Below are 22,833 nucleotides of genomic sequence, written 5' to 3'. Positions count from 1 at the left end.
ACTTTGAAAAGTACCACCTACTTAAGCATAGAACCTCTCATGGGGACTGTCTTACCTAACAGTTATTCCCTTATTTTGCCACAAAGCAAAAACTGTTCAAAGAATACTTTTAAGGATCACTCAAAATGTTTGAGATGCTCCAAATTGACCAGACCTCAATCCAACAGAGCATCTGTGGGATAAAACAGACAAAGATGTCAGATCAGAGGAGTCACTACTGAGCAAACATGCAGGGCTGAAAGGATCTGCTGCTAGCAACTCGGGGCCAGATACCATTGCAAACCTTCAGACGTCTAGTGGAGACTATGACTCAACGGGTCAGAGCAGTTTTGGCATTAAATGTAAGACTAGCACACTATTAGCAGGCGGTCATAATGTCAATTCTTCTTTGCGTCTCAACAGAGTCCAATGAACACACTGATCTGCTCACTTTTTATATGTAGGTTTATCCCTGCCATATTTCCTTCTTCCTTGTAGCCCTCTCCATTTTCAAGTTCAACTTAAAGAATCCTGACACCAAAATTTTATTGATGCATTTTCTCTTGCCTATGAAGCCGACTACTGCCCACAGATATCTTGCTGCAATGAGAATAAAATACCTTTTTCCTTGTCATATTTTTACCATTCACCATTACTTTGCAATTTCCTTTTTCCTCAGATTTCCTCCAGATTTTACGCCATGCCTACCTGTCTGTTACTCTTTCTTGCTTTCTCCTTTTTTGTCATGTTTTTTCATTTGCCTCCACTTTTACTCCCCATCTTCTTGTTCTCACTTCCTCTCCTTGTCAACTCCAACAAGTCCGATCTTTGATCAGCTGAGGCAACACAAGGAAATCGACACCAGCTCGTTTATTATTCATACATTTTTCCCCTCTTCTCCCGCCATCTGTCCGTCAATTCACAAAAAGCGTAAGTGAAACTGCTTTGTGGACACGCGTCACATAAACAAGAACGTCTGTGTCTCTTTCAGAACAAGGTGTCAACAGCTTCCCGTTCTCTCTTCCTTTGTTCATTCCCTTTTCTCATCCTCTCTTCTCTCCCAGTCAGCTGAATCAATAGCTGCTCTTCACCTCCAAGTCTATTCTATTAGGGACAACAATGGCTCCACATTGGACTGAGATTGCCTCCTTTTGTGGCACCGGATGTCTATCAGCAAGTTGGACAGAACCAACACAACAGAGCCGGAGGAGGGAAGTATACGTGTTTGAGAGAGGAAAAAATGTGATAAGTCAAGGGAAGAACGGAAAAAGAAAGAGATGACAGGTCAAGATAAAGACCAGACAATAATGGACACGGCCGACTGAAGGACAGGGCAATCATCTGTCATTCACTACTACTGTAGGTGCTGGAGAGCAGAACAAGGCAGCAGAGTGATAACATGAGCGGGTCTGGATGTATAGACAAAGATGAAGTTAATTACACATGCAGAGATGTAGCACACGCTACACATTTTGACCTTAGTAAAATGCATCTTTATTTCTTCTCTGGTATTATAATGGACATGAAACATATTCTTTCCTTAGTCACTCCAAAGTAAAGTCCAGAAATGGCTACTTTAAAACTCACCTAAATTTGCCAATATCCAAACTGCAGGTAATTATGCAAAAATTTTAAAATAGCTCGAGTTACCCCCAGCCATTATGGAAGCAGTTAGGGCTGAAACGATTCCTCGAATGGTTCGAGTACCTCGATTACTAAAATTCCTCGAGGAAAATTTACCTGCCTCGAAGCTTCGTTAATTTATGTTTTATTAGTTAGCGCACCGTGTTCCGGCCGGGACTTCATTTGCGTTGCGCGGAGCTCTCACTTCCGCCTCTGAGTTGTTGACAAAAGCTAAATCTCAGCGGCATAAAGTCCAATCTTCAAGATTGGCCCGTGGGGATTTTATTGATTGATGATAATGCCCGACTTTTTATCGTTTTTGGGGAACCAATAAGCATCCTTAAAATGACTGGGGGAATGCCTGGAGTACGGCAGCATTTCTCCTCCGGGGCTGCTGGTTGAAAGCGAACGGCGGGAAGAGCGCTGAGGTGAGCGGATAGCCTGAACAGGGCGGGCGGCTGAGTAGCTGATGCTTACCGTGTAAATGTAGCTTTACCGACGAACCGCACAATACATTTCATATCCCGGTCTGAAGAAACGGGTGGCGGAGCGCATCGTACATGGCTGGTAGATGAGTTTCTGAGTGTGACCAGTGAAGGTGTCGTAAATATCCCGTATTGCTTCCCCCCGTGTTCGTCCCCCGGTCTAACGGTTCGTCAGTCCGCTGGTCTATTTCCTCCCCTCCACCCCATGTTCGTTCATTCGCCCTCTCCTCCCACTCCAGGCGGCATTTCCCGTATTTTCAAACCCAAAGCGTGACAGGTTAGGTGGCAAGGTGAGTTTAATTAATCTATTAAACTCACTGAAGATGAATACATAAACTAAAAGCTGGATTGTAGACATTTTTTATAAGCATATTTGTGAGCCTGCCTCTTTGTTATTAAATTCAATATAATTTCAGATTTTTCTATAACTTTTCTTCTGGTTAACTTAGAAAGTGAGCTATTATTGTTACAGGTTAGTTTTCTAAACTTCAAAAAAGCAACTGTTAGGGATGCTCAAATATGAAAAATTGGACTGATATTGATATCTGATAGTAACACCGGTATTATGCCAGATTTACCAATATTTCATTTTATAATTTTTTTTATCCGATTACTCGATTAATCGTAAGAATAATCGATAGATTACTCGATTACTAAAATATTCGTTTACAACAGCCCTAGAAGCAGTTTTAGCTGCTTTGGTCAGATAAAACAAACAGTAACAATGCCAAAAAATAAAACACTTTTTCTTTAAAAACAATAGAAATTTCAATTTCACACAAGTAAGGTTGTGTACTCCAAAATACACCAATCAATGGCTACTTTTGATGGCAATATCAGCTAGAAAAAAATACATCAGAGTAGTTTATTATTCACAGATATTTCTGTGTAACTTAATGCCATATCATTTACAGAAAACCTGTTTTTCTCATTGTGAATATTTAAAATATTCAGTCTAATCTCCACCTTGGAGATTGTTATATTTGTGCATTTCTTGACTTGATGCTGCTCAATACTTCTAGGCAAAAATAAAGCCATTACCAGTTTTAAAGGTGACAATGGTACAAATTTCAACTGTTAATGTACCAGTTTTAATGAGAAAACAAAAGCAAAAGAGTGCTAGAGATTCCTCTGTTTTCAAAGAACACTTTCAGTACACAGATGGACATTTTCTGTTATCCAGCTATTACAGCTGTGCTTTTCAATTATCAGAAAGTAGTACTAGCTAAGGCAACCCAATATAAAGTGCATGACCAAGAAAATTTGCTCAGCCTAGCAGGGCAAACTAGGACTCTCTAATTATGCAAACTGTGCTTCTAATGTATTGGATATTTAAAAAAAAAAAAAATCAGGTCACTGCTTCACTGCTGAGAATAGACAGTAACTTGGTACCTTAACCGAATCAAAATGCATGACCTGTCGTCTACGTCCTTTGCATTATTAAAGCAGGAGAAGCCTGAGCAAGACTTTTTAAACATAAGAGGGAACCTAGCGGGGTTTTTTTTTTTATTTTTTTAGCCTTACTTGATTCTCATCACATCCTTCAAGCAGCTGTTGCCACTTCCATCTCGGATGACCTCTAGTTTAGCAGGTGAGCAAACATGTTGCGGATTGTGAAAGATGAAGGAGGTGAAGAAGGTAAAACTGTGAGCCAAATTTTTATCAGAAGGAAATCTAAGGGGTCCAATTAAATATTTGCTCCTCATTCAACCTACAAAGGTAAAGAAGACAAACGTACACAAATAGAGGCAAACAGACACATCAGACGGCTGATCGGCTGGTTTGTCTGTGTGGAGGTTAGTGTTTGGGAGGGGCGGATGAGTGACAGACCAAGGTGATGCTGCGGGACCCTTGGGAAAACAAGAACAAGACGTAGCGTCTGGTTTGGTCCGGCTACCGTCTGCTACATGTTGTCCCTCAGACCCCTGTTTCACTCCAGGGAAGCCCCGTATCTAACCGCCACCCCAGGAACAGATGGTCGCCTTGACGATGAGTGAGCATACTTCGAGTGGCTTACGGTCCGAAACGAAAGTGATAAATGTTGCGCTAAGCATAATGTCAGATTTGTGTATTTTGCATGCATTGAATGCATTTAGCATGACTACAGACTGTCAATCAAAGTTAACTGAAGCAAGTATGTGAGAGATGGGAGATCAGGGTCCTCTCATGCATGGACTTTAGAACATTTCTGGAAAGCAAGGAAAAACTTTAACATCAAATTTTTTACTTAAACTCTATGGTATTTCTTGAGGCAAATCTTAAAAAGAAAAAAGAAAAAATAGCAATTTCATTTAGGTAGAACAGACCCAATGGTGCCAATCTAATGTTTCATTTCATATCAAGGAATTTTTAGGACAACTTTAAATCGTGTTTCTTTCATCTGGAGGATATTGATGAAGTAACGTCTATTTTCATAATCAGGAGAAGAAGAGAGATCAGGTGGGGGACTTGCCTGAGAATATGATATCTTGTTCAGCTATATATATGTCTACTTATCTGCATCTAAAGTCTCCATGGTAACCAGCTTCACCAGAGAGCAATGGGTGGTATTATTTTCCACAACTTCTACAGGTTTTAATGTAGATGTTCACCACAGAATCAGGACATTTGATGTTTGCAGCTGTATTTAATTCATGATGCAGTCTTTGGTTGCAGATTAACTCAAACAGCCAAAATTATTCAGAACCCGGGCAAACTACGGCTAAAAGTTCTCTTCAACATGTTTCTTCCAACTGGAAGTAATTTTAACCCGTTTGAGTCAGGATTTGCTAATTACCGATCTCGGGGAGGAAATCGGGGAGGATTCATTGGTGCATCCCTAATTTTCATGTGTTTAAAAAGTTCCAGTTAAAGTGTGTACCTAAATTCAATTTAGAATCGGTGGCAGGGGCTTGAATTTGAAAAAGCTGTAAGAGGTAACAGGATGATAAAGAGGCTCAATTTCCCTGTAGCATGAGTAGTTGCTGTGGATGTCATTCTCAAGGTTATTGGTAAAAAAAAAAAAAAAAAAAAAAAACACACAAAAAGAACAAGTGCCTGCATAAAGCAATTGCTAATTTCTCTCTTCTCTCTAATAAACTTTTATGTTATTCTACTTTATGGACTTGAGAGAGGGAGCATGCCATTCCCAAATTACAGCTGCAAACATCAAATTATATTTGATGTTTGCAGCTGTATTTAATTCATGATGCAGTCTTTGGTTGCAGATTAACTCAAACAGCCAAACTTATTCAGAACCCGGGCAAACTACGGCTAAAAGTTCTCTTCAACACGTAAAGCTTCCTTGTACTTTCAGAGCAATAGCAGCATAGTGAGAAGTAGTATCCCCAAACCGCTGGGGCTGTGACAAGAAAAAAAAAAAGAAATTTTTAAGGTTCCACTTCCATTTGTCAGGGTTACTGTTGAAATATAACAACTTTAGATCCCAGGGCGAGATTACATTTCTCAAAGTTAGGGTCCAGGACTGCAAAAAATACATTCAAGAGCCCCCGTTGTAAAGGGCACATCTGCAGAATTAGCATAAAAGACAGGTTTTGCTGGCTTTTAAAAACAGAGATCCCCTTGAGGTTAAAGCAGGAGGAAAAATGGACTTCTCAAAAGTTTCTGACTTCGTTTTCCAGTCCGAGAGAGGGACAAAAGCTCATTGGCTGCATGTGAAAAGAACGCATTAAGTGGATTAGTCAAAAAATGTGATATGAGGAGCATGTTTTTTGTTTTTTTTCCCCTTTTTGCAAATGCATAAAAAATTTAAATCTCTGATTAACAAAAACAGATTTTAATCAACAACACACACTTATGGCAGCTCCACTGAAATTTAATGAAACAATTTCGCGGAACCACTTTGACAAGTTAAATTAGCGAAGTTAGCCGGAGGCGCCGTCCACGCTACCAGACTAATTGGCTGAAGAAAAGCCTGGGCCAGCGTGAGGGTCAGCTTAAAGATTCATCTAAAACAGGCAAATGCATTAATCAAAGAAAACTCATCTTCACTTTTCACTGCAGCATCTGAAGGGCGGCTTATGACAGCACCTGCCTTCCTTAAAAGCACTTTAACGGATCACATGACCGGATGACATTAATAAACAACGCTTCATTTGAATGTTTGTAGTCAAAGGGCTGAGACTGTAGCGCAATTCTTTACTGTAATGTTACAAATGGTCTGTGTGGCATTTTTGTGCTGATGCGCTCCCTTCGCTTGTCCGCTTAAAGGAGAAAAGTCCCGCAGTGTCAGAAAAACGTTCACCTTACACATGAAACCCACTTCCACTGTCCACTAGGTGGCGTGTGTGTGTGGAAGATCCAAAATAAACTCATCAATAACCTCGCATTGAGAACCGTTTTGCATCTCTATGAAAGCCGGCATGTTTATCTCTTTACAAAGTGTCCAGTTAGTCTAATTTGTCAACACAAAAAACAGAACTGCTTGAATCTTTCAGTCCAGCATGATCTTTAGAGGAAATGGGGTGTGTGTGCGTGTGTGTGTGTGTGTATGTTGGAGGGCGAGGGGAGGCAGAGGGGGTCGATTCTGCCAATTAAAGCGGCAGCTCATTAAAGAGGCTGCTTAAGTGAATTGACAGCCAAAACGCTCCCTTTTAGGTAAAAGAGAAGCTTAGCAGCGAGGCACTAAAGCCAGCGCTAATAGATAATTTACTGTAATGAAGAAAGGAGGAAAAAACTAAAGGCTAGCAAGTCGATCTACTCGCGCACTGCGGCTGGTGTGGAGACGTTTTAGCCAGCTTTGTTCTGCAAGTAAGTTCATTTTTAATAATGAGAACATTTACCTGCCTTGAAAAGCACACACTATTTTTTAGTAGTTTTTTTTCCCCCGCAACGTTTTGTTGCTGGGCAACCACAAATTGAACTGTGTTTTGTTGGGATTTTAGGTGACAAACAGCAGCGCATTGGAAGCAGTGGAGGATTTGTGGTTTTCAAACATTTTAACATATCTGAAAAGTGTGGCGTGCGCTTGAATGAAGCCCTGTTTTACCTTGATGAGGCTAAATTTAAAAATATTGCAAAACAAAACCACAAAATTAAATCTTGTAAAGTTTTAAATCATACATTTCTTAACTAATGTTTTATCAAAAACAAACCTAACCTGTTTTTCAATCACTATTATGAAATATGAGCGAGGATAAAATTGAAATGTTATTCACTGTGCTCATTTACGTAACTAAAACCAGAAGGTATGAGGCAGCATTTATGCTGAACTAATTATTGAATAGTGAATAAAAGTAAAAATAAATAAAGGTCTGACCCAACACTGCTGCGTTTTTTGGTCCCTGCAATATCATTTGTTCACAAATATTCTACAACAAACCTCTGAAGATTATCCAGCACACAACAATATACTCATTTCATTTATGGACGTCACAAAAAAAGGGGTATGAATACAAATGCACACCACACATTTCAGATTTTTAATTTGTAAAAAACATTTTCCGACCATGTATCCCCTCTGCTTTCTATCAAAGCGCCGACCCGGCCGCCCTCGCCCCCTCAGTTTACTGCAGCAGCGTACAGTGGATGTGGGAGGGGCTGCAGTCGAGGTCGGAGCAAGGATCACCAACTAATTACAGCGCTCAGGCACCAACCCTCGGTCAGATTGTTTAGAAAGCATTAGGGGGGAAACACGGGGCCTCCCTGGTGCATTGCACATAATTAGTCCGGAGCCAAGGTCACACACAGACACAAGCGCGGGGACGCGCCGCCGCCACAAGCATGCGGAAGCACACACTGTATCCTCCTTCTCTCTTCCTTCCACTCCAGCTCTCCTTTTGCTGTGTCTTGCTCTCTCAGGGGGCAACAAGGCACAGCGTCTATTAATTTCCTGAATGAATAGCCTAGCAACTGGTTAACGGTTATTTAAGGATGCTCACATTTTATGCAGAACACAAGGTCTGGACTATTAATTACCTTTAGCGCGGGGCTGGGGCGAAAATTTTTCAGTCGCGCAAACACAATGCATCCATTACGGCGACACAAACAAAGAGAAACGATCAAGAGAGGCAGAGTTCTTAACCTCTGATTTATGGAAGCTCTGCTAAAACGTCGGCACTTCCCGACACCGTTAGTAAAATTCACAAATCCGAAACGATATTAAGGAGAGGAAGCCAAAGACGTGTGAGAAACAAAGCCAGAACGGAGGGTGCTAAGTAGCAGCGGTGCAGCTGACTCCACCATCGGCTCAGGCGGGCCCCGTTTGGAATTGACAGATGGCTGGACCGTGACCGCTGAGAGCCGAGGTCGATGGAGAGGAGCTGGTGGCCAAAAAGCTTCAGGATGAAAACACGGAACCAAATCAAGATTGCAATCAAAGGCTTTCGAGACGCTCCGGACCGCTTTCGGTGAATCCGAGCCAAGCGCGTTTCCCAAACGCACACGGCGTGTGCAGCGTGTGCACATAGAGATCCGTGTGGGTTTCTACCAGTCTAGACTGCGTTCAGTTGCTGCAAACAAGCGACTTTCACATGGACACAAAAATCAAAGTGAAGACAAACTTGTTGGTTTAAGGGTTTGCTAAAGCTGCAGCTCAGATGGTCACTACGCCAGATACCAAACTGTTTCCAAGCTTCCTTTGTTTTCTTCCGATGAGCTTTGATATGATTCAGTGCAAGATATTCGTACTACTTAAATTTATGACATTTTGCAAGTAGCAGCACATAATGAAAGCATTAAATGTTTTCGCAAATAATCTGAAAATTGTGGAAGAAAAAATTATTTGATCACTTTAAGTCCAATCCTCCTAAATAAAACCCACTGTTACATTTTCCACTGTGGCCAAAAATGTTTTAAAAATAATTAAGTGATGTTCCAAAATGTAATGGCATGGAGGCCCTAGCTGCTTCAACGCAGTATATGTATAACATTTCCACCAAGAATGACACCAACAGTAAAAGGATTTTTTTATTTTAGGAATTTTTTTGTCATCCGATTGCAAACTTATGTTCTTTTTTTGTTAAATATTCTGTTGAAAGAAAATGTATTGGTTCACTTTATGTCGAAGTTTGATATTGAAGCAGCATTCAGGTTTTAAACTCCCACTGATCTAAAAGAAACTTGCAGAACACTTCAAAACTGCTGAAACACTGAGTTAAAGTTTTCCTGCTTAAAGTTGCCTTTGATTACTAAAAACTGGAGCTTAGACCAACATATTTAATGTATATTTGCTTGATTATTTTGATTATGGCATTTGACAAAACGTAATGTTTACTGCCCGTTTCATAACTGGTTACTGTATCATGTTTTTAGGATGTAAAGCACTGTGAACTCCCTTGTTGGTGAAATGTGTTATAAAAATAAGCTTGAGTGACCTAAAGCCTAACGAAAATTGTTTAATTCAAAAATCAAAAATTTCCTTTTTCCATTGAAAAAAGAAATATATTTTCATTCATGTAGCTTTAGAGAATCTAGACAAATTTTGCTTAGCTGAACCAAGGGCAAAAATGGCTCTTAGGGTTAGAAAGGTTGCCGATCAATAACCCAAGCTCTGAATATCTCATGGAGCACTGTTATTATTAATGCAAGAGGAGGAAGTAAATGCAAACTGGTGGAGGAAAGAAGAAAAATACTGTTGAAAAAATAGCCTTAAGAAGTCCTATTTGTGATTTGCCAAAAGCAATGTAACGGCAGAAAACCGAAACTGCATATTACTGTAGGACTAAGAAGCACAGTGGTGGCAGAATCATGCTGTGGAGATGCTTTTCTACAGCAAAGACATGAAAAATAACTTAATTGTTATAAAGAAACTTCAGAAAAGAAAGACAGTGCCTCTAAACATACAACCAGAGCTGCAATGTAATGGTTTAGAATGGCCCAGTCAAAGCCCAGGCACAAATTAATTGGAAATATAAAGAAGAATGAGCGGAAATTTCTGAATTTGGAAGTGTGAACACATTTTAATCTGAGCTTTAACGTCAAGTCAAACAAAAGGGATTTTTAATGTATATATACTGCTTTCATTGTTTAATCACACACACACACACACGCTTTTTACCTGGATGCCGTCCAGCAGTTTGCTCATGCACCAGAAGCTGTCAGCCTCAATGTTCCTCAGAGCCTCTTCCTGGAGACTGGACACGTCAAAGTTTTCCACTTCCTCCTCTGGAGAAGAGAAAATGAGAGCAGCAACAGAAGGTGAGGAAGGAGCTCTGCAAGGAGCAAAACAGACGGGCTCTAACAGAGAAAAGCCAGCAAAACGGGAAAGTGAAGAGACAGTGAAGAGAAAGGCAGTAAAAGACAAAAAAGGCACAAAGAAAAGTGCATTCCGCTAATAGTTTCAGAGAAAAGCTGAGCTATAGCTAGCCATTAAAAGCAAAAGTTCAACCTTTTCCGGTTGCTTATGTGAACATTTAGAAAATGTCAGGATCAGGTGTACGTTTCCCTTTCGAGTGAGGGAATGTACTTAACATTTCACAATGGAGATGTTCCAAGTTTTGTTCATTATTCACAGCTTTCATAATTTCCTCCACATCTGCTACTTATGATCCCACAGTTATAACTTCGCGCTTTACTGTTTCATTTGGATCTCGGGGTCGAGTTGGGTAGAGCTGGGAGTCTAACGGCGACGCGAAGCCGGGTTTCAAACCCCGCCGCCGCCGCCGGAACAAAAGAAAAGCATTTGAAAGCGGCGAGGAAGACGAGTCATCTCCGGTGGGTGACTTCGACGACGGGTGTCATCAGATGTCATTAACGGCAGCAGTGTGTGACGGACTGCAGGGGCTCTGACGGGCTTCTGACAAGCCACTGACAGCCAGTGGAGAGAAGATGGAACGAGACTGATTAACAGTGATCCAGAGAGGGGAGGAGCTGGAGAGGGTATGTGGGGGAAGCAAAGTGCTTCATGTGTTATTTGTGTGGTGTGGCTGTAAAGTATAAGCAAAAAAAAAAATTTTTTTAATTTAAAATGTAGTTAGGTGAGCTTATGTATTTTCCAACAGATACTTGAGTACAATTGGAAGACCTGGCAGCTCTGCTTGGTATCCTTGGCAACCCTTGTGGTACGCTGTCAAGGTTGTAATGAGCATGCTCAATCAGACAGACGGATGGAGGGTCGAAAAGCTGGCAGAGCGCCAAAGCTACAAACCAATAGCTCCAACCTCTTAGGAGTGCGTGTTTTGTGTGTGTGTGTGTGTGCGCGCGCGCTTGAACTTTTTCACCTTTCAATCACCTGCTTTAATATAATTCGGTGGGATTTTATGTGATTGACCAAAACAAAATAGTGAATATATATGAGGTGGAAGGAAAATGATACATGATATTTGATTGTTTTGTTTGCAAGAAAACATAAAAAAAAGTCTTGACACAGAGGGCTGGTTGAGGCAGAATGTAATCCCACTGGGGATGAATGATATAGCGATACTAAAATCGGTATCTGATGATATTAGTCTCTCTTTTTTTACATGTCTGTACTGGTCTGATAAATAAAACTGATATGAACAACCAATATTTACTTTGAAACAGGACTTCCTATTGTTTTCTTTCAAAATCAGCTCAATTTTTCCTCTGTCCCATAACGACCAGAGGATCCAGAACTAGCTGTTGAGACTTTCTCCCACGTAAGGAGCTCTGCAGATGCTCCAGACTCCTTGCTGCGTCAGGAATGTCAGGCAAGAAGAATTTTACGTCTAAAAAAAATTCCATAAGCCCTTTGCCCTCCACTGTAAACACGAACCACGACATGTCTCATAAACGGCATTAAACATTACAAGTGCGATGTGATTCATGCAGAAATAGGTACAAGACGACAAAATGTGCACAGAGAGGCCAGTTTCTGCTTCTCCTCATTTCCCTTTTCATTCCATCAAAGTGGTAAGGATCAGAAAAACCAGATGCAGAAAAAAAAAAATCTAATTTTGCTCACCTATCACGCTGATCTTTAATACAGCATACGGATGTGGTCAGAGGCTGCACTGTGATTAGATGTCAGTATTGTTCGCAGGAATTGAAGGAAGTAAAAGCTAGAAGATGTGATTCGTCAGCAGGTGACGATGTTTTTTGAAGACACTGCTGTTTTTTGCTTCTTCTTTTTTTTGTTGCAGAGGTTTAATCTCAAAGCAACCTCAATTTCAAAATGAGATCTAAAATAAGTAAAAGGTGTGAATGAAAACTAAGCCAGGAAAAAAAAAAAAAATCAAAGACAATCAATGAGATCTAAACATGGAGCCGAAGCAGCTGTCCAAACAGCACAGAAACAAAAAGTCTCCATCTGACCAATCAGGGCTCAATCCTCAATTTAAAAGCCCCTCTTTAGTGATCCAAAAGACAATGACGCTACATTAATATGGGACTCTCTGTGGTACGTGAGCATTGACAGCATTAAATCCGCAGTTGAAAAGATTAATTGCAAACAGACTGACTGGCAATTCGAGTGGTGTCATTGCTGATTAACAGGGCGGTGAGAGAGAGCCACTGCTCCGGCGTTTTGGGAGACCCTGAGAGTCCCCGAGTCTCAAATCAGTCTTTGTCGCGCCTACGGCCTCGCTGTCGGGCAGATTCCCAAGCTCGGGCCTTGACTCGGGAGCAGATTAGAAGGGACGGCTTCCAAGTGTCCGGTGGTTGCTCTGGAATTAGGCGCAGCTCATCACAATAACAAGGACACACAAGACGAAGGACTTTAGAGGAAGAGAGGCGGCGGAAACGAGAGCAGCTGAGCTCCGGACAGCCGGGGTTGGATCACAGGGTAACACTGCCCCCTGTGACTGTGGAGGGAACTGAAACCCGGCTGCAGCATCCAGATGAAAATGGCTCGTTGCTTCAAAGCTGGGGTGTTGAGTCATTTTCAATGCTTGATAGCTCTCTTTGAACACTACTTTATGGTGAAACCATGGGTAATTTTCACACTAGCAGAAGGCTGTTATCATGAATAAAAAAAAAAACTAAAAGGAAATAAAGAAAGTAGCATTTAGTGAACTTTGACGCTCTGCAACATAAGGGTTCCTACAGTTTTCATGAAGAAAATAGAGACTTCTTTAAATTGAATCTGGAATGTGTGAAAACTAGAACAAAGGAAGGAAAGTGGACTGACGCAGGAAAGGAAAGAAAAGCAATTTGTAAAAAAAAAAAGAAAGAAAAAAGAGTATGTAGGTGCGAAACAAGGAAGAAATGGGAGGAGTAACATGAAAAGAAAGGACACAAGGAAAAATGGTAGAAAGAATTCGAGGAGTGAACAAGGGAGGAAGTAAAGACGTAAAAAACAGAAGGAACCACACAAGGAAAAGAAAGAACACAAAGAAATAAGGAATGACAACAGAAAATTACAATATAGAAGAAAGCACAAAAAAGATAAAGGTAAAGGAAGAAAAGAGCACAATAGTACAGTACACTTAGATACTGGGGAAAGGAATGAAATCTTGAATTTTTCCATGTCCTCTTTGTCCTGCTTAACCAGACCTGTAAAATAGTGAAATCTCATTCCACCCAATTCCAGACAACACAGGAAACCCTGATAACAACCAACTGCTGACCTTCCATCAAAAGAAGAAACTAATTAATTTCAAGGGACCCTGGCCCCCAGCAGAAACTCCAACAAGACATTCTCTTGGTGATTATTTCTGGTGGTCTGCCCTTGCAGCTGACAATACATGTCTGGGATGCCATCTCTCAGGGAATGCTTAACAAATGAGCCAGGAGGGAATTTTATTTTTTTGGCAGTTCCAGCCCGAATGAGCTTCACGTCACGAGGACGGGAGTCTCGGCAGCTTGAGTTGCGTGCGAGATGTGGCTCCTTAATTATCCCCCGGCCAAATAATGCACTGCCGATCCTCCGAGGCAGAGCGCGACGTCTTGAGAGAGCAGACACCAGCGTTCATCTTGGTAGAGAGGATAAGAACTTGTTTGGCACCAGGCCGCAGACTTCTGAGTCGAGCCAAGAAGTGTTCACTGCTCGCGATGAAAACTGGGGAGTGAAACGCTTTGAAAAGCCTCAAAGTGAGACGGTTGTTATGGAGATGTGGTTACCGGAAGACGCCACTCTTTGGGATTTGGGCTTCTTTTTCCTTTTACTTCCCTTCCACCTTCCCCATTGTGCGCAGTCCATAAAGTTTGGCTCTCATCCAGCTTTGCTTGTCAGAGTTCCAGTTGTTTTAAACTTTAATTATTGCTCTGGCTGTAGAAGAGACACGGGTTGGTTACTAAGTATTTAAAAAGCTACAGCTTTTAAACCACAGAGAAAATAAACATTATACCCTTCCTATGGTTTAAAGTCCATTTAATGAGATGCCAGCTAAAGTGCTGTAGCGTTCAGACTTTTTTTTTTTTTTTTTGAGAAGATCTCAGAGACTTGAGTTTGCATTGGCTTGAAAAAGAAAAATTCAGTACTGTGGTCAGATTATTTAAAATGAAAACAGCTACTTGAAATACTGTTTGTAGTCACCCTGAACTGTGGTTATGTGCTGATTTACCTATAAAGCAGGTAACACAGATCTGATAAGTCGGGGTGGCTTTTAATGCCAGGCGTGAACAATCCTTGTGGGGAAAGTCCACTTCTGGGATCTTCAAATCCAATTCTTGAGGACCCGCGTCTTGCAACTTTTAGTTGCGTCCCTGATTCACCACACCTGAGGAAAAAAGACTAATTCACCTCCTCAGCATGCACTCGAGTTCTCCAGAGTCTTGCTACTGACTACATTTTTTGATCTTGGTGTGTTGAAGCAGAGACGCACCCAAAGATTGTGGGAAACCGGATCTTGAGGCCTGAATATGAAGACCTCTGATCGACTGAGACCTAACTAAGCCAAGAAGGATGTGATTACAAGGTTTGAACTGGACACAAGAAAGAGCTGGCCATCACTCACTAAGGTCAAGTTATTTTAGAGCCATTGGCACAGTCTGATCAAACAAATGTACCAAAATAACTACAATAAACAATTGCTCTGAATTGAGGTTATCATTCTGTCAGAGTCTTACATCAACCCTTCCTTGAAGGTCTTAGGAAAGTGTTTTTTTGTTGTTGTTTTTTTCTTGTTGCCACTTCCTACTTTTTATCTTTTCTCACAACTAAGTAAGTGAACTTATGGCCTGAATTTTTCAAAAGTTAACTTTTGCTACTGCAAAAACTTCTGTATTTAAAAAGTTTTAAAAACTATTTGCTGCTAATAATTCCACTTATGTCTTCAAACATTGGTGTGCAATACTTCAAATCTTCTCTTTCTCACCATTTATTACATGCTGTTTTTATTTTAATTATGTAAAGCACTTTGAAATCCTTTGCTGCTGAAATGTGCTATACAAATAAAATTTGATTGATTGATTGATTGATTCTCTCTTTTTCCCCTACTAATCTCCCCCGCCCCTACTTCTCCATTCTTGTTCGCTCCACCTCTCGGACATTCGACATCTCCTCTGTTGTCAGTCTGCCCTGCCAAGCTGTTCTCCACGTTCTCTTCCTCACCTCTCTTCCTACTGGCCGCAGAGCCAGCTTCCTGCCGGGCCCCAGGGCTCATTTCCTGTTTGTCCTGGCGCAGGGGGCAACTTGTCCAAAGGGACCAACTGCTTGGTCGCAGCCAGCTGTGAGTACTTGGCACAGCTTGGCTTGCAGAGCTGGGTTGCACCTCCTGAGACCCACAGACAGACACACACGTGCGTGGATCCACGCGGCACACACACCCGTGCCAAGCGCTGCCATCTGCCCCTTTTACAACTACAGGGGCCACAAGGTAACGTGATGTAAGATGATGAACGAGCTAGTTTGGCCTGATGTAATCACAAAGTGCGCGTGGCGAGCGTGTGACAGCTCGACAGCACGCAAAGTCAACAACCGGCGATAAAAAAAATAAATAAAAGAAACACCCCGGGTCTGACAACCGTCTGTTGGTTCGGATTAATCGGGAGCAAACCTGAGCTGCCAACTTCCGAGGAGAGATGGTAGCCGATCAGCTCTAATGCGCAATAATGCAGTCATCAGTTTGAATTATGGCACCGATTCTGGTTAAATCTAATGATTCTAATGGCTTACAGGTTCAGGTGCTAAATCCAAACATGACACAATCTGGCAGAATGACACCCAACTGACACAGCCGAGGGCACGACACTTTAAAAGAAAAAAATAAATAAATAATTTAAAAAAAAACGACGATGACACGCGTTAGCTCCCGGGGAAATCTGTAATACTTCAAACGTCTGTGAGTTCAGGCGGCGGCGACAAAATGTGATTTCCTCTCGCTGGCACAATTAGCCTGATAACACCGTTACCTCGTTAATGAGAAGTGAACATTTTCCAGAGAGGTGGCACTTATACTGTCGGATAATTAAGAAGAGAGTCAACATGGCAAAGCTGATGACACAGACACAGCGAGGGAACACGCGCGTACACGCGTTCAGAAAAATCACGAGAGATGAGAACCAATTTATAGTAGTGTGTGACACAAGGTGCAAAGATATGAAAATAGACACCTGGAGGTGAGAGAAAACATAATTGTTTTCTTTCCCCTGCCCTAGTAGATCATTTGACAGAGCAATCTTCATTCGTGATTGAAATTCATGTCCCGTCAACGCTGGTGGCAATCGTGTTGTACACGTTACAAGACGATAGGCATCTTTCGGCAATCTTTAAGGGAAACCTAAAAGGGCAAAAGTAGTAAAGAGGGTTGATCTCAACCTGTTACACAGGCCTCTTAGAAACCAAGCACAAAAGCAGCTCCCTAACAGTTGATTTATGACGCCTTAAAATCGATTTAGAGACGACAAAGAATCAAATGGCTGAAGACGTCCAACACCAATCTAGTGTTAATTTCCCTTCAAACATGAAGTTTTTTCCAGCTGGTCCAACTACATATAGGATAGCAAAACAACAACAACATCTATGCAATGAATCATGGCTATATTTGGAGAAATGGGTCTTGGTTTGGTTTAGCTCTTAGAAGCAGGTACAGATAAAACCAAGTCCGTATCGTCCACTGCTAGCATGAACCGGCTGAACAGGTGAGAGCTCACACAAATTGTACAGGCAGCGCTCTGGATCAACCCTGCTGAGTTCAGCTTTGCCGTCAATTATTAAAGGTCTAATGTGAACTGGACATAGCGGTCTCGGTTGAGGTTGTATGAACAGTCAGAGGCAGTTTAGAGAGAAGCTTATCTCTGCGTAGGTAATGCGAGAACAGGGAAAGCGGAATGGAGTCCAAAAGAACAGCTGCCTCACACACCTCACTGGTCCTCTGTAGGAAATTTAGAATGCACCAGAGTGAGCTTGAAAAGACAAACGGGATGTTTAACGAGACATAATCGCCCAGCGCAGTGGCTGTGGAAAACTAAAGCCCTTAACCTGCCATCTGAAGGCAGCCTACTTCCTTCAAACTGCAAGCAAGCACACACACACACACACACACACGCACACACACGCACGCACACACACACACACACACAAAAATCATCAAATGCCTTTATTTGATAGAGCTTTGAAAAAAATGTGTCCCCTTAAGAGCCATGCTTTCAGCGCTGAATGAAAACATCGACCTTCAGCCTCAGCAATGATAAGAAGCACTTCAGGCCGCTAAAAAAAATATGAAAATAATAAAATAAAATACTAATAATGCCAGCAATGTTCCATTCCCCTCCTATCTACTCTATAAGCAGTGTGTCCATACATCATCCCGCGTGTCCCGAAGCCGTTTGTTAGATAACGCAACTCCTCGACATCGAATGGAATGCAGCTATTAATACCGTATCAGCCCGTGAGCAGACACAAAACGAACCTGCGAGCCTCGAGGTAAGATGAGAAACTCGACGTCCCTAATTTCTAGCGAGTCTGCGCCTCCATGTTTCGCCCTTTGACACCATACAAAGTCTCCCATCACAAGTTAATTTGTAAAACACAGACGACTACGAAAGAGCGAGTCAACACAAGCACAGCTAGTGACATAATCTACTTTTTGGGCAACCATGGTGACGGCAGAGAGTCACACAAACTGCTGGGGTGTTTTTTTTTTTGTTTGTTTGGTTTTTTTTTTTTGTTTTGGTTTTTTTTTTATTTTTTTTAAGACAAGTGTTTTCTCCCTCACAGCAGCCAAATTCCAGACCGGTAACACGGGAAGAAGAAAGAGAGCGATCGATATTACAAATCATAGCTGGAGCAACAGATTTGTTCCTGGTGGGTCTTGTAATTGATAACCACTGAAAGAGCTCGCAAACATGACAGCAATCCTAAAGCTATTTTTCACCAAGAGGGAGGGGGGTAAAAGTCAAGTTTGCTGAAACGCTCAAGTCACTGGGTTTTCTAAATGGAGGAATAAGGGGCTCCGGCATGTCATTCACAATAAGGGTATTTGGGCTGTTGGGCGTTCGTATATGAAATCGTAATTAATCTGGAAGACAGTGCTTGTTAGTTGCTGAAAAGGAAAGAGAAAACTCCAGGGTAAAGAATTCCTGAGGTTTAATTTTACAAGTCCAGAGGCGACGAGGCTGTAATTTGACCCCCTATGCTAAGAAACTTCAAATTTTGCACCGGTTTTTCGTTGATTATTGGACATTTCTGGAAGGTTCCTGGAAGATAACGACAAAACTGTCCTGTTTTTCTTGGTCAGTTGTTGAGATCGTAATGCTGGTTCAAATACGGTGCAAAACCTAAGTCCATAAGAGTCCAAGAATCGACAATGTCTAGGTTCAGAGCAGCCGAGCATTCATATAATTATATTTTTCCCCTCTCTTACGGTTTCTATGCCGCTGTTCTTTTCTTAGAAATTCTCTGTGAACTGCACAGGAACTCTGGCCGAAGTCCAGACGCGCTCAGTGAAGAAGTGAGTCACCCACTGTTCTGATTTTGTGATCAGGTGCTTCAATCACCAACTGGAATTTAATTAAAGCTTTAAAAAAAAAAAAAAAAAAAGTTTATTAAACCAACGGCCTGACAAGTGCTCATTTATTTGAGTTTTATTTTTAGCTCATGGACATAATTCCATCATCACAGTGACGAGCAAACATACGCAGGTGACTGTGTCAGATGAAATTTCCTGCGTTTTCAAGGTGGGGAAAAAAAAAAAAGTTGAAAATATACAAAATTCTTTCTGATTTAGACAGTCAGCGAATCCTGAGATGCGAGCGAAAGATCAGCGCGTTAAACTGTTAGTGTATATAATCGGCGAGCTTGGTTAAGTAGATAAAGCATTAGGGGAACGGTAATAAGGAGGCATTATTAGCACCACCAGACATTAACACGCAGGTGGCAGACATGACGAGAGAACACGCGGCGCCGTTTGTTTTTAGGAACGTCTGCGTTGCTGCACATTAAAACGTAATTATGTTTTCCTACGCGAGTGCGAGTCCGCGCACACGGTCCTGACGCAATCAAAAAAGAAAAAAAAAAAAACACGCCACACGCACCAACTGGGAGGCGGCGAGGTGAGACGGGCGTTTCAATTGCCTCCAATTGCATCAGGTCAAGCGGAACGCGTCTCGCTGGTGACAGAATGATAAAACTATTTTTTCCCCTGCGATCACGCGCCTGACACGACAAAAAAAAACAAAACAAAAAAAACATGAAGGGATCTGAGGCCTCTCACTGCAGAGACGCTTCAATTTATGTCTTTTTATAGTCAAGTAATTAAGTTAATCTAAAAATATTCAATAACCTCTGCGATTATTCATAGAGGATAAATCATTTTTTGACAGAACTATTTCTCGGGATCATTTAGGGGCTTCACTGCTTTTTATGTTGAGCGATGAGAGAATCTTTGGAAATACTAAGATACTAAGATTAGGCCGGATGCTGATGAAAGCACGGCCATTGATTTTAAGCCACAGTTGAGCTTTGACAACCACGTGCCATTGACGCCATAGTCTGATGAGGAATTCAACCTTTTCTTAATTTTATTTTATTTTTTAGCCAATTCTCCAAAAAGCTCAAAGAAATCCATTTCTCTATGTTGCTTTCATCTCAAGGTAAAGTGCCGTTGACGTTGTGCGGTCTTCTTCATCACGCAACAGTCCAACCTTTCAAAACCCGTTGGTAAAAATCCACCATTGTCTTCGACTCAGTGTTAAAAGTGTGAGAATAAAGTAGCGGCTCACAGTCCAAAAATTACGGTAATCAAACATTTGTTTGTGACGCATTTCCTAACCCTAAGTAAAGTGTTACCCATTCTACCCATCATCACCTTCCTAAAAGGATGGTCCAAGTCATTTTCTGTCAAAAGTAATTTTGACAAAAAATATCATGTTTGGCCAAAAAAAAAGTACCAACATTCAAAATTCATCATGAGGCAAAGTTATGTTATATTCAGCTATTTGTTCGAGCCAATTGGAGCTAAATAAGTCATAAAAAAATAAGCAATAAATAACAAAAAAGCATTTCATTTTACTCTATTGTCATTCATTTATGAATCATATTATTCATAGATGGGGAGGAAAAACAAAAGCAAAGTTCAAAAAGAATCAACTCATCCATGAAATGTAATGTCCAAGACAGACGCAGAGCGGAGAACTATTTCTCCGAAGGAGATGAGAACAACCTTCTTTGAACTAAACAAATAGAAATGAAATATTTCTATCATGTCTCATAATGACTTCTACCACTGTTTGAATTTACAGATAAGACGCTGCGCGTTACCTCTTTAAGGTGACGGAGGCAGAGAGTAAATGCAAAGTGCAGCCATCAAAATGTCAAGGAACATATTTCGAGGGAGTGAAAAGTTTATCCAGTAAAAAGCTGGAGGGAGATAGACACGGAGGGTCGCAACCACAGCGTTGATTTAATTTCTGCCAGTCGAATGCTATTACTTACTCCAGAAACATGGTGATTGTGTTTGAAACCGAACAGAGGAGTGGGGCATTTCTCGAGCCAATGGAGGAGACAAAGAGAGACACGGTCAGAGAAAAATTGAAGAACAAATCTCTTACTGTCTTTGGGAAAATAATACCCACGACACGTCGATAATCTAGCCCAGTGATTAAAGTAGGAGGAATTAGAGAAAAGTGGAGGGGGAACAAAGCAGAAAGGACAGTGTTCCTGCTGGCTGTCAGCAGCTGAGCGCAGGCAATCGCTAAGCAGCTCATTAGAGCTAATAACAGACGCTAATCAGAAGGAGATTCAGAACAGAGGAGTTGACCAACAGAGGCCGGACCGTAGGGAGGGGGGAAAGAAGCCAATCTGAGTAAGCCACCAACTGGCAGAAATCCATTTAGAGAAAAATTATAGATCTATAGACTATCAAGCACAGATGGACACAAAATAAAGCAGGGGGGAGAATTAAACGGAAGAGGCAGAAATAAGTGGAAATACCGCGTGGAGAATCGGAAGGAATTACTTCGAATGCATATTTCATGAAAGCAGTCTTCTTGGTATTCTGCACAAACCGCCTGATAACATACCTGAGTACATTCTTCATCTGGATGCAGAAAAGGTCTTTTGATAATAGGATAGAACAATTTTTTATTTATTTTTTTTTGCCACGTTCAAAAAATGTAATTTTGGTTTGAATGTTATTTCGTCAATTAAGTACTAATCGCTAGCTCTGTTGCCTCAGCTTGCACTACAATTTGAAAATCAAAACCCTTCCATCACTAAGCACACCTCAGGGCTGTCCCATTAGCCTGCCGCTAATTGACCAAGTTATCAAACTTCACGCGCAATTAATGAGTTCAGCAAGGTCAAACAGAGCATCAAGTTTGCCGTTATGCTGATGACTTTGTACTTTTTATGACAAATATCCATATTTCTCAAAAAGGGATTGTTTTACTTACCCAGCTGGGTTACTTTTCAAGTTTTTACGCCCCTTTTTTCTACTTGGAATCACAACAACAGTAAACTACAAATATTACCTTAAAGTTTTTATTTTATTGTATTAAAATAAGCCAGACAGAGGCTACGATATCGGTCCCCTCTAATCACCTCTTTGACAAGTATGGGTGGGCATTTATCATATCTATCATCAGAGATTTGATTTATCATTGTCATGATGCATTTCAATTCACAATGTTAAAATTTTTTTTTTAAAAACTGTCCCTATTGTCGCAATTGTTATTTTCACTATTTTTCTCCACAATGTTCAATGAGGGTATCAATACATATCAATACAATTGAAAATAAGTTTAAATGCAGTGACTGTGTGCAGTTTAGTGCTAAAGAATCGTATCGCAAATGATTTTCAAGAGCAGTATTTGTGTTCATGGTATAATAATTGCTATGTCATGCAGCCACAGCTTCACAGTTACCTAAAAGAAAAAAGCAAATAGTTCTGATAGTCACTTTTGTGATGACATCGTGATAAAACTTTTGCTCCTTATTGCCCACCCCCATTAGCGAAGCACATTTGTTCAGTCAAAATGAACCCTTTCCCCATCGCTTTTACATTTACTTCAATCATTATCATTTATTTAAACAATGCCTCAAAGCATCTAACATAAAATCAAATGAAGGTTGAACTAAGCTTTTGTTGCAGGACAAAAGACTCCATACATAAGCTGTTCCTGCAACTTCACATGTAAAAATCAATGTAAACATCACAATGCACATTATTCAACCCGACAAAAAACCCCAAAAAAAACAAAAACAAAGAAGTTCTCTTTCAACCAAATCATAGAGACAAGGCAGACGTCCGTACATAAGACATCGCCATCTGTCCATCTCCTGTATGTTTGCATTCGTGGCGGCTCGCCTCGTGAGTTCGTGCCCTGTGTTTGTGTGTGGTGTTACAACCCTGCAGGCATTTCATCACAGCTGACTGACAGCATGTTTCCATCTCCCTTGCTTTTGTCCCTGGGTGCTCCACCTTCTGAGCCAGTCTGTCTGCAACACTACATGCACGCACGCACGCAC

At 41.2% G+C, this 22,833-nt stretch overlaps 1 protein-coding gene across 2 annotated transcripts in view; it reads right to left on the bottom strand.

Moving 5' to 3' along the window:
- The window catches only part of tbc1d22a (TBC1 domain family, member 22a), a 129,818-nt gene that overhangs the window by 58,123 nt on the left and 48,862 nt on the right, over positions 1-22,833 (bottom strand). For both annotated transcript variants that reach the window (XM_015002789.2, XM_015002788.2), the window contains exon 10: positions 10,084-10,190. In XM_015002789.2, coding sequence (XP_014858275.1) covers positions 10,084-10,190 — 107 coding nt within the window. The remainder of the gene's footprint in view (positions 1-10,083; positions 10,191-22,833) is intronic.

This window comes from Poecilia mexicana, unplaced genomic scaffold (assembly GCF_051168715.1).
Source record: "Poecilia mexicana isolate PSO_F unplaced genomic scaffold, ASM5116871v1 scaffold_23, whole genome shotgun sequence".
Lineage (NCBI taxonomy): Eukaryota > Metazoa > Chordata > Actinopteri > Cyprinodontiformes > Poeciliidae > Poecilia > Poecilia mexicana.
The sequence above is the reverse complement of the archived record's forward strand: the minus strand, read 5'-3'. Positions and strand labels throughout refer to the sequence as shown.